Below are 12972 nucleotides of genomic sequence, written 5' to 3' on the forward strand. Positions count from 1 at the left end.
ATTAATCACCAAAGGTTGCCAATAAAACCATCATTCCTGAAAGTTTTAATTGAGGAAGTGAAATACACTATTAAATATTTAACGAAGCAATGAATTGTTTGACTATTATAGCAACAGTAAAATGTATTGTTGAAAACAATGCAAAAAATATTTTTAAAAAATTATTATAATAGATAAAAAAAAAAATGGAATGATAAATAAATGGAGATTATTGAAATGGTAAGTGGTTGAATTTTAAGGTATTATAAAAATAATTTTTACACGATAATAGTTTTTTGTATTTGCAAAAAAAGTAAAATTTTACATGGAATTTAATTACTTTTCAATGAAAAAATCTCTCGAAGGAGCACATTCCCATTCTCCAAAGCATATTTGTACCAAATTTAATAGTTGTATATTCAATGGTTTGCCTAGTGGTTTAGTAGTAGTTTTATCGTTTGCATTAACTTTTCGAAAAGAAATCTTTAGAAATAAAGCACTTATCTCGTTCATACGGTTTCTTTAATGTAATCAACGTTTTATTTTGAAGATTGACAAAAAACCTATTTTAATTTCGTAAGGACCATTAAGTCTAAGTAGTTATAAAACTAATCAGCTTTATATGCCAAACATACATATCTCCACTCATCTCTTTGTACATAAATAAATAATTAAAATTAATATTTGCTTTAGTAATTAAAAGTTCCACTTGCTGGTATTATCTGATTAAAATATAATTAGCTATTAATTTTTATCGGCTGCTAACTAAAATTGGATCATAATTTATTCATTTCTTTGTTATTCATTTCAAGAATCTTATTAAGAAACTAGTTAAGAAATTCTGAGAATCCAATCCATCTTCTTTGAAGTAATCAATAGCTTGATGAATCACTAGACTTAGAGATTTAATTGTGTTAACCAGTCGCCCTTCCCTTGGCCTTCACACATAAAACTATAAATTATATAATATTTTTAACGAAAGCAAAATTGGCTAATCTCACATAAATGCTTAAAACAAATGAAGGACGTCATTTATTTTGAGTTATCATCGATCAAATTCTCATTCTAAATAATATTCCGATCGAAAGTACCGCGCCTTAAAATAACTAAAAATCAATTTAAAATAAAATAAATCTGTATGATTGCAGAAATAAATGATTTTCCTAGAATTTTTCTCGTTTTTTTTGTGTGTGAATGTATGTGGTTCTCATTTTAGACCATTGGACCTGTAATACAATGAATTGTAATACAATGAATACAATGAATTTTGAAAGTGGAAATGTGAATATCGGCTAGACTTTTAAAAAAAAGTTTCTATAAATAAAAAAAAGAGTCATTTGAAATTTTCTAATAAAATATTCCGTAATATTATTTCACAAAAAATATTTTTGCTTCATGTCCAAAATCAAAGAATTATCTTTGCTGCAATAAATTAAATTAAATTATGAATTTTTTTCTCAGTTTTCCCAATTAAAAAATAATTTTAAGCATCATTTGCAATGCTACTTTCCATAGCTGGAATGAAACTTACCGGTTTAAATAAGTAAAACTGCATTGTATTTTAACCATAAATTTAACAGTGTGCTTTTTTTCCTCATTGTTAAAAACTACGGAATAGAGATTTCTTTTATAGTGTCGTTTTTTTGGTAATATCGTAATAAATTTTTATTTTCTGTTTTAATTTTATTTTCTGTTGGAATAGGATATTTTTTGTACGTGTGTACGTATTTTGTGTGGGGAATGTGTAACCAAACTTACTAAAAAATGAAATATATTAAGAAATATATTCATCTTAAAAAATTAAATATATTGTATTTGAACTGTAATTAACCATACTTGCAAATGCATTGGAAAGGAGCATTTATTTTATGTTTATAAACCAGTATTACTTAAGTGAAATCTCATACAGTAATTTTGAAGGCATATTTATTTTGTCCCGTCAATAATTTTGAATCGTATGCTTCAATCTATTTCTTCAGTTTAATTAAGTAAAAAAAAAAAAAAAAAAAAAAAAAAAAAAATCAATCAATTTTTTTTTTCATTAAAAAAATCTTCATCTTTCTTAAACTACAATTTTATAATTGATATATAAATTATTGAGCAAAGTGTTCTTTTATTTTTTAAAATTATTACAGCATTACATTATTTACCTTCTTATTTGAGAATTTAGAATCTAGGAGACAGTTTACTCATACATGGATTTTCAGAATACTTTTCTAATCTATGTATGTGTAAGTAATATTGCTTCTCTGCGCAGTATGTCTGTTGGTAAGGAAGATAATTTTACAGATAATGTAAGGGCCACTGAACAGATGCCGATTTAATGGTCCACGGTATTGGCGACAAACTTGGGATCTAGCGATAGAAATGAAGAGTCTAAAATATTTGAAAATCTTAGAGATAGCTAGATTTGGATTCCATTTCCGGTGACTGTTTACCAAACTTCTTAGCTCTGTCATGGACACAATAAGGAGCTTGGTGACAAAGTTGAAGTCAATCAGTAAAAGTAGAAGACGAGTTGGGAGGAGGCATGATTAGTTGTACGAAGTCTCTCTCCTGCCAGTTCTTTATGAACACTTTATCTTCTTAGAATTCTTTATTGCCAATTTGCTTCTTGTGTGCTACAAGTGCTGTTCTCCGTTATATTTCGACTGTGTTTTATTTTTTTACGTTATCGTATAAAATGAAGCGTTATTATTTTTATTGAATTTGCTGGGCTTTTTACTGTACAGCCCAAGGATGGATTCTGGATATTTTCAGAAACGATATTTTTCCAACCGACATAGAGTTCTAATAAAAGATTCTTTGCACTCAGTAAGAATATCCGGAACGGAAAAATTTATTTTCAGAAGCCAGTCATATAAGTAATTTTTAAATCGTTTGTTAAATATAAATACTATATTTGAACAATTAAAAAATATTTCTGGATTGGCCCTTATCTAACCGCAGAATCCAATCATCATTAAAGATAGTATTCAGAAATACCCTCGAATAAATAATAAATTTCTTTAAAAAACTACATGGACTAAAAATGTAAGTGAGCAAATGAAACAAATAAAAGAATGGTCAGTCAGAAAAGATGACTAATAAAGATGACCAACTTTTGGACAATGATCATATAGGTTAAGTATGATCATATTCCGGAAGCAACAGAAGTTGATTCTTGAATTGGCGTAAATTTCGAGAGGAAGGATCACAGCAAATAGCGAAATACTTTAGCTGAAGACCGAAATGAAACTCAGACGGAAACTAAAATGTAAAAATACTGAAGTCATGAGTGCTTGTATGACTGGTTCAGTTGCATTTCTTCAATTTACTTCTTGTTGAAAAATGCGCATTCTCACGGCCACCAAAGATTATTTTGTCATTTGGGGTAGAGAGAATAAATGATTTTAGGAATTTAGTTTCGTTTCAGTTGATTAACATCCCATTTTGAATGTAAAATATTAGAGGGAATACGGTTTCTTCGACGTCCCTATAAACTGGCCCCTGGGTCATCAATTTTTGTTCAACCCTTAGTGCGCCACTATTTTTATGAAATAATGATGATTTGTTCCACTATTTCTAAAAAATGTTTTTTAGAAATACAAAAATAAAACTAAAGAGCTAAAAAATCTATTTTTAAAAGAGATTTTTTAAAACTAAATTAAAAATTTTAACCAGCATTGTTGAATTTCAGAATCTTTCTTATTGCAAATAAGGCATTGAAGAATAAGAAGATCACAAATGTAATTGATTTGGAATGTGAAGATTCGACATGCTTTGACGAATCTGCGTTTTTCAGAATTACAAATTCCATCCATATCTCAAAAATATGTTATTAGTTTTTACAATGTTAGTTTTTACAGTTCTTACAATGGCAGACAAGATTTTGGCTTTAAAATTTTAATGGAAGTTGTTCAGTTAAGGAGTCATACTAGAACAATGCAACTGAAAATAGAAACAAAAATAACAGATTGTATAATTCAACAGAGAATATATTCTAACAATGTCGTAACAATAACAGACTGGGAATTATGATAACAGTAAACAAATATAATCAATCCTAAAATAGTTTCATTTTAGTTAGTCAAATTTTTTCGTGAAAAAAATTTCCAGTTAGTATTTGATTTCCAAGTTTTATTTATCAGGAAATTTTGCAGCAGAAAAAATTCTTATCAATTTCCGTTTGCTATTCTTCGATAAATAAGGAACTAGTTTCTAAATTACTTTAATAACTTTTCTTTTGGTAAAAAGTATGTCAAATGAAGATCTTATAAAAAATGAAAATTTGTCAGAAGATAAGATTTTTGAAATGTTACCGCTATCCAGAATGTCAGGTAGATTTCTGACATCATCTCAAATTAGCAACAGTGTATATATGGCAAGTTTGGCTTTTTATGGTTTCCATATATTGAGAGAAGAATTGGGTGATGGGAATTATGGCAAAGTGAAGTAAGTTATCGCAATTTTTTTAACAAATATTGTATTATTTTTTTAATTTAGATTGTAATAGCATAGGGAGAAAGGCTTTATGGTACAGTATTTTTTTAAGGCGATAATATTTTTAAACTGCTATGATTAATGATCAATTGGGTTAAAAGTATCCTAGTTTAAACTGACATAGGAAAATAATTCTTTGTTATGAACTCAGATCTTTTTGTAGTATTTTTAAAATTTCAAGATATTCATGAAGTGAAAGGGGATAACTATTGTGGACTGATGAATAGTCCCTAGGTATGTTCACTATAGTATTTCAAAAATTATTAGATCACACTCCTTATGCACCTTAATTGCGATTCATGAATGGAATAAAAAAGTGATGTATATTAATAATTATACTGAGCACCGTAAAGCCATTTTAATTATGCAAATAAAGTAAAGATTTCCGATATGGAAATAAAATTGAAAAGTTTTTTCCTGTTGCTTCCTTTTTTGAAATTTCTTTGTGTCGCTCCACATGTAATGAAATGCATATTATTGAGATTTGAGTTATTTTAACCATAAGAATTCTCCTTTGTAGCGTTTTGAATAGATATATTTTAATAGAGATGTAGAGAGGGTAAATGGTGTCTGAGGTATAATGAGAATTTTTCGTCCTTATCGCCATCAGTACCTAAGCAAAGATAAAATATTGTTCTTCTTCATCACTTTTGAATTCCTAAGTGATATAAACGCTCTAAAATTCTTTCATATCATTCCTTTAAACTACCATCCGGCTATCTATAATTTCACACTGAAATTGTGTTTTAATTTTAATCACTTTTCTTATGACTCAAATTTCTTTTCTTTATATACTATTTTCAATCTCTCCTGAATTTTGCTAAAGAAATTTCGCTTAATAATGTTAAATAACTGCATACGCGGAGAGATATGATTTTGTTCATACATTAAAGCTCAAGTAGATTTCTTTAAAATGTTTTTGTGACATTAGAAAAGAGTTGTTTTTGATGAAATGATCTTTTTAGAAAAACAACGGATTAGAAAGTTTTGCTATGCTAATAATGTTTGAAGGTTCATCAAACATTAAAATTCGTAATATATAGATGAACAAAAATTTTAAAAAATAACATTTTAAATTAAAAAAAGATAAAATTACTAGCAGATATAAACTTTTAAACTCTACAAACAGAAACAGAATGAATTTTGCAACAACATGAATACTGATTTATGTTCAACGAATTATTTAAACTTTATCTCTTAATTTTCAGACGTGCGACTCACAGAGGGAAGGACCTCGCTGTGAAGATAATTAACCGTGATGCCATGCCCAGTGAACTTGCAGAGAAATTCCTCTCCAGGGAAATAGAGATTCTCAGAAAAGTCCAGCACAAGAACATCGTGCATGTATACAGAATTTTCGATTATCCGAGAAAAGTTTACATATTCATGGAATTCGTTGAAAGAGGAAATCTTTACGACTTTTTAAAGGTTTATTTTGCAAATTGCAGTTTTTATTCAGAAAAAAGATCTTAATTATTAAATATCTACACTTTTATGTAATCAGATTTAGTGAAAACATTCATTTAGAGTTACCAAGAAATATTTATAAATATAATAATTTAAGTGTTTATAAATATAATACAGTTTTCCAATAACAAAAATCTAAAGAGATAAGCTTTGATTTTGAAAGAAAGGGCTCCATTTAAAATTCTATATAAAATAATAAAATATCAAAATAATTTTAAAAATAATATAATTCTAATATGTTTTAGTTAATTCATTTTTTTTTCTTTCTGGTACATTTAAAGACCAATTTTTTTATGTTTAAATATTTTTATGTAAACATTGTGTGGTAATATTATGTGCGTTTGTTATAAAAATATTATTATTATGGTGAGAAAGGAAACGTTTCAAATTTTTATGAAGAACCTCTGTGAAGCAATCAGTATGCAATTTATTATATTTTGCAGAACAAGAATTGAATTTCAAATTCATCCTTGCATTCCGTTTATATAAATAATGACTAATTCATTAAAATACTTTCCTTTCATATAAGAAAAATATATTTCTTTTCGATTACTTGATTATTGAGAGCAAGTAAAATCACAAAATATCGATATATATTGTTAATGTTTGTGAAGCATATAAAGATTTCCCGGAGCCCTTTCGCCAATTACATTATCATTAATATTTGACAGATTTCCTATGCATTCTATTCAACGATAATAAGGAAAAGTATAAAACACGCCATCTAATGACTATTCTAATGCCAGAACGCTTTTGATGATCACCTGAGGCGGACAATTTCCCATTTCTCTTCGAAATTTAAAGTGGCGTATTCCGGCACTTCTGTCACTAATCATGACTTTTCAAAGAAAAACTTTTAATGACTCTTTTTTAATGCATTGCTTAAGTAAGGTTGTCATTCTATGGAACCACATAATTTTGTTAAAGTAATATATATATATATATATATATATATATATATATATATATATATATATATATATATATATATATATATATATATATATATATATATATATATATATATATATATATAAATATAAATAACAAGTATCGTTATTTCATAAAATATGATCAGTTATTTCATGAAATAATTAATCATTATAAGAAATAATTGAAAAATTACGATCAGTCTTCGCATGAATTATTTATGAATTATGTGAAATAATTGAATCATGCACGTTAACGGCAACTCAAATAATTTATATTATATCTCTAAATATCAAACAAATATCATTGATGATAACAAATATATATTTAAATTCTAGTTTTAAAATTATTCTTAATTTTCAAAAACGCCTCGATGCCTTCAGAACAGACATATTCCACAATGATTAATCGTCTCCTAAGCTCTATTTTTTACTTTGTATCATTTCAATATGCCATTTTTTTTTACTTTGCCTATGACGGTTGATGATAATAACTACAAGTAAAAATAACATAGTACTGGGTGCGGCAAAAAAACTCGGACAAAGTTATTGCATCAAAGAATAGAAGTTAACTAATTTCTTTTTAATTTGTGTTCATTTCTTCTTGACTTCCATTCCAATTTATTATTTTTTGACTTTTTTGCAATGTCAAGCAAAAGATCTGTTATTTTAGAGTTGTTTAATCTAGAAAACATGACAATGTGAAATCGTTAGTTTGCTTAATGTGTCTCGGAAAACGGTGCCAGATGCAATCTGTCGTTTGAAAGAAAACTTTGCTTGAAAATGATGGTCGACGTCCAGGAAATGAACGGAAACATACAGTGTACGCTTTCAATAACCGTAATGCCATCAAAAAGCGCGTTCAATGAAATCCGAAGATTTTTATAAGAATGATTGTTCATGAAATAGGAATAAGTGATCAGTGCGACGAATTTCAAAAACAGAATTTGGACGAAGTCTTACAAGTTCCAAAAAGTTCAGCTTCTCACTGAAGAAAACAAACTTGTGTGGCTCCAAAGATGCAAAACATTTTTAGGACTGGCCGCAAGTCAACACTATAGGAGATACCTTTTCACTAATGAGAAGCTCTTTACCGTCCAACAAACTCATAACTCCCAAAGCGATCGGATCTGGTCTTTAGACACTCCAAGCATTTTACAATTATTGAATACCGCCAACATTAAAATGTCGATCGTGGTCTGCACAAGCGGCAAAACACATTAGGTTTTTGATGATGAAGGAGTTCAAAAAATGTACCAGCGGGACATTCTAGAAGCTCTTGTACTTCCGTGTGCCAAAACGCACTTCAGCAATGTAAAGTGAATGAAGTTTTAAAAAAACTCCGCACCATCTCACAAGGTCCAAAGCGGTGCAAGGCATATTTTCCGGACATGATATCATCTGGAGAGTGGGCACAATCTTAACTCGCCGAATCTCAATCCCTTGGATTAAAATGTATGGTCCATTTGGTAGTCGACGGCTCTCACTAAACCACACAAAAGTTTGGATTTTCTAAAGCAATAGCTTCGCAGGAATGGGATAGATTAAAAGTAGAAGACTTGCGGCCCATTACTGAAAATTTCAATAAGCGTTCGCGCCTCCGCATCGCTGCTAAAGGCGACCACTTTGAAACCAATTAAATCTATTTTTTTAGTAAATGCCTACTTTTATTATTATTTAATATATTTGGTTAATTTATTTATTTTTAATAAAGTTATATTAAAAAAATTTTTCCGGGTATTTCTGCCGCACCCTGTAATGCTTAAATAATCAACCATGCTATAGAACAGTCAAATGTATATTAGACGCTTTATCAAAAATTTCCGATTATTTTATAACTCTTGCCATCTAATATTTAAGTTTCAAGAAACAAATATTTATGTGACATTGAGTGATTGTTGAATAATTGCACATTTTGAAGCAAATTATTTTGTTTATTCTAGGAAAAAATACAATTGAGTGAATCTGAATCTCGTTATATTTTTCGCCAAATTGTGAGTGCCATTAAATACTTACACTATTCAGACATCGCCCACAGAGATATCAAATGTGAAAATGTAATGCTGACAAACAATGCAGAAGTAAAACTTATAGATTTTGGATTTTGTAGACGAGTGGGTAAGTTTTGCTTTGTGGTGTTATGTTATTTCTGTATTTTTTTATAAGCTAGAAAAATTAGATCCCTCTTTGTCTAGGTTAAGGTTAGTAAATTGCATGCAATATTTAAAAAAGAGCAGCTGAATATCGTGGTATCTTGGGTGGGGAAAAGAAGGAAAAAAAGCATCAAAGAAATGGCAGCCTTAAAATAATTCAGTATGGTTTTTTTTTTAATTTTTTTATTATGATGATGCAATAATTCTGAATTTGAATAATGTTTCGGTCTTTACTAGCATGGGAAATATGGGAAAAAGAAAACCTGGTATCCTCATTTTCTCTCCTGATATCACAAAATTTGTTGTTGTTTCTTATGGCACTTGCCACGGACAAGCCAGCTGTTGCGAAGACAGCGATTTAAGCCGGAGGAAGGAGCGTCTCTTGTTTTTATAGTTGTGACGACTAGGACCAAGAGTACGACTTTGCTACTCACGCATCACTCATTCGCTTGCACAACCCCTTTTCACAGGAGGGCGCCTTCACACATCTCACAGATAGAACAACCATGCTCAAACCGGGACTCGAACGCGGGACGCCCCGATCACGGGGAAGACGCGCTACCCCTATACCAGTAACAGGTACTAAATCTTCAGGGTTGAGAGATGAGGATGGAAAATGTGATTACTGAAAGCGTATAAATGTTTGGTTTAAAGAGCTGTCGATGAATGGGAAGTCGAAAAGTTGTAAGAGGAAACTTATAAAAAACTCAGTAGAAAATAGGTTATTGTGGGTTATAATTTAAGTAATAATTCTGTCTTCAATAGTAAGGGAGTTATTGGGAAATAAATAAACTTTCACTTTAAGCTGGATTTTTCATATTCTGCTCTGTCAGTATTTTTTATAATTTGATCGTCACCGTTTTAGATGAATCAGAATTGTTCTAGTTATCTTCTCAGCCAATGAATATTAATACTCTATAAGTTAACAAATACCACATAGTATCATGAAAAAAAAGGAAGAAATCTCTTATTTTACTCAGTGAATATAAGAATGCAAAATACTTAAGTCCAACATTTGTCTTTTAAAATTCACAAAAAATGGCACTTGTTACTTTGATTTTATTACAATTGTTGTTTATCTTGATATTGGTGGAAGAGCGCCATCTTGATGCACCGATGGAATTAATCTTTGTGAATTCTTTGTTAAACTAATTTAAATATTGTTTTTGTGGAAGAAACATGCTTCATTTTTACTTCGGAGGATCATTCCACATTTATGGATCGTTGGTTAACAAAATTAATAATGGCACTAAAATTCTACAATAAATCTTGAATATATGTAAATGGAGGTTATCAATAATTTACTTCGTCTGTTTTTGAATTGGTTTTACATGACAAATGGTATCTTATATAGCCCAATTTGATCAGTTATAACCATTGAAAAATCTCGTAATTCTATACAAGAATCCAGCATGCCTCCATATGCGAAGAAATTAATTACAATTTCTAAGTTTGAATCTATTCAGGTAACTACGACGAGCTGAGCTGCACTTTCTGCGGCAGCACAGCATATGCAGCGCCTGAAGTCTTGCAAGGCATCCCTTACGATCCTTTCAAGTACGACATCTGGAGTTTAGGTTGCGTCCTTTACGTCATGGCAACGGGAACAATGCCTTTTAATGACATGAACGTGACAAAAATGGTGGAAGACCAGCTCAATAAAGTCATTTCCTATCCACGCTATTGCCAACTTACTCAATGTTTTCTGGTAAGTTATCGTTTTAATATTTGGTATTTATCATGTAGTAGTAGCTAGTAAATAAGTAGTGAGTTAATGACCCAGATTAGTTGAATAGTTTCAGTGTTGATTATGTGGTAAAGACATATATCTCTCGCCTGTTATTTAGTTTCTGACATAAGTGGGAAAATATTTTCTGTCGGAGAAAAAAGATACAGCAGTGGAACTGTTTAAATTAGTATTAAGATTCTTTTTTTAGTATTAGGGTTGCATTTATTGTTCGTTTCCGTAATAATTAGGCTTTAATTAAATTTTATTTCAGGTAAATAACAGTTGAATTGCATCTAGGATTTGAAGAACAAGAGTTATTTAGCCTTTATATTCCGTATAACAACATCTATGTAACTTATTCATTAATTTCGGTTTTCTGTGACGTTATCCAATTTCTGTTTATTAGGACTAATTTTGAATAGGATTCCTCACTATGTACTTATGTTTTAATCAAGATTTTGTATTTACATTCAATTAATTATCACCACAATTTTTTTTGAACTTAGTTATCTTTCCCGACATGAAGTAAATATTTATGTCGTACATAATCTTAGATTGGAGTGAAGCTGATGATTTATCGCTCTACAGCAATTGGTCGAGAAAAGAGTCCTTTTTTAAAATTTTTTTGCAGTTTTATATTATCAATTCTGCTTTATTTTATTTTATAAGAAATTCGCGAATACATGAAAGGATTTGCCAACTAAATAAAAATAATTTTAAGTAGTCTTCACTTTATTCATTAGTTGTGTTTAGAAGTAAACACAATTTTATTATCAAATCATTAATATCTCAATAGACAGCAGTTTCCATACACGAATAAATAAAATTACAAAATGTTCGGACGATTTTGATAAAAATTATGCAATATAAATGAAAAAACTTTTTTGAAGTTATTCATTAACAAGAGAGCCTCTTTATTTAATAATACAAGAAATTAAAAACGACAAAGTTTTAAAAAAAATATAAAAAATCGAAAAGGAAAAGAGAAAAATATTCATTTAATTTATGAGTTTTATTTAAAATTGATTTTTCAGTATCATACATTATAGTAATAATGTTAACAATTAATTTAAATGACTAACATATATATTGACACGATTTTATAATTTTTTGAGAGGGGTAAATTCGCGAAATTGTCACAGCCACGAGATATTTAGTTTACAAGTTTTAAAGCTTTAATTAGTGTTCTATGGTTCAGATTTTTTTTAGAATTAAAATAAAATTATATATATCGCATAAAATCAATCGGGCTACAAAGTAATAAACAGAGAAAATTTGTACTTTAATCTGGCGAAATGTACTAGCTGTGCGGTATAAATTTTTGTACATTTCTGTAAGTAAAACAATTTGATCCCTATTAAACCAGAGAAAAAAAATAAGATATAATTTTCATTCAAAGATTATGCTGTTTTAATGCCTTTCATGAAATAGCAAAATTTAGTTTTTAAAAATATTTCAAACAAGTTAATTAAAGCAGATTTCTTTCGCAAGTTACAACACATTCGAATGTGAATTGTATTCATATTAATCTGAAAATACAAATATACTTTTCCTGGTGCTCATTAAAATATCGAAACAGCATTCGTCATCAGACCACATATTTAATTTGTTCAAATTCATAAAGCATTTGAATAATTCATAAAATAATTATGAAATGAAATATTTGCATTTAATTCTTAGCACTCCAACGTTCGATCGGACTTCCAGTTCTAAATGGACATAGATATTAGAAGGTATATACATTAGAAAATGATGCCCCTTTTTCATATTTTTGTTGAAAAATGATTATTTTAAAATCCGTATAAGAGCAAAAGCTTTCGTATTAATTTTGAGTAATTACAACAAACCTGCAACCATTTCTCAGATTTTTAAGCTCTAAAAGAAATACTCAGCATACTCATAAACGTATAATGGTGCATCGCATTACTTTTTGGAATACAAAGTGTTAATAATATTTAATTGCATTTTTGCTGTTTCATTGTTGCAGACACTGATGGATCGCATGCTCGAGCCAGACGTCCTGTTGCGGGCAACCATACTCCATGTGGAACGAAGTTTATGGCTCCAGATAAGAGACGATGTTATTCCAGATATGTCGAAAAAAGAAAGTGGTCCTTCCGATGATGGAGCAGTGACACCGATTTCTTCTGATTACCTTGGAATGATCTTTGAAGCAGAATGATTTATAAATAGAAGAAAATTCTGTATAAGAGTGCTATATTGGCTTTGACTG

General features: G+C 29.3%; 1 protein-coding gene across 1 annotated transcript; it reads left to right on the forward strand.

The window, feature by feature from the left end:
- The first annotated feature begins 4291 nt into the window (after positions 1-4291).
- On the forward strand, positions 4292-12921 carry LOC129962247 (testis-specific serine/threonine-protein kinase 3-like). Its single transcript, XM_056075988.1, has 5 exons — positions 4292-4413; positions 5670-5889; positions 8801-8975; positions 10477-10718; positions 12727-12921. Exons 1-5 carry the CDS (start codon positions 4292-4294, stop codon positions 12919-12921), a joined length of 954 nt encoding a protein of 317 aa, XP_055931963.1.
- Positions 12922-12972: the final 51 nt, after the last annotated feature.

The sequence above is a fragment of the Argiope bruennichi genome, chromosome 2 (genome assembly GCF_947563725.1).
Source record: "Argiope bruennichi chromosome 2, qqArgBrue1.1, whole genome shotgun sequence".
Taxonomy (NCBI): domain Eukaryota; kingdom Metazoa; phylum Arthropoda; class Arachnida; order Araneae; family Araneidae; genus Argiope; species Argiope bruennichi.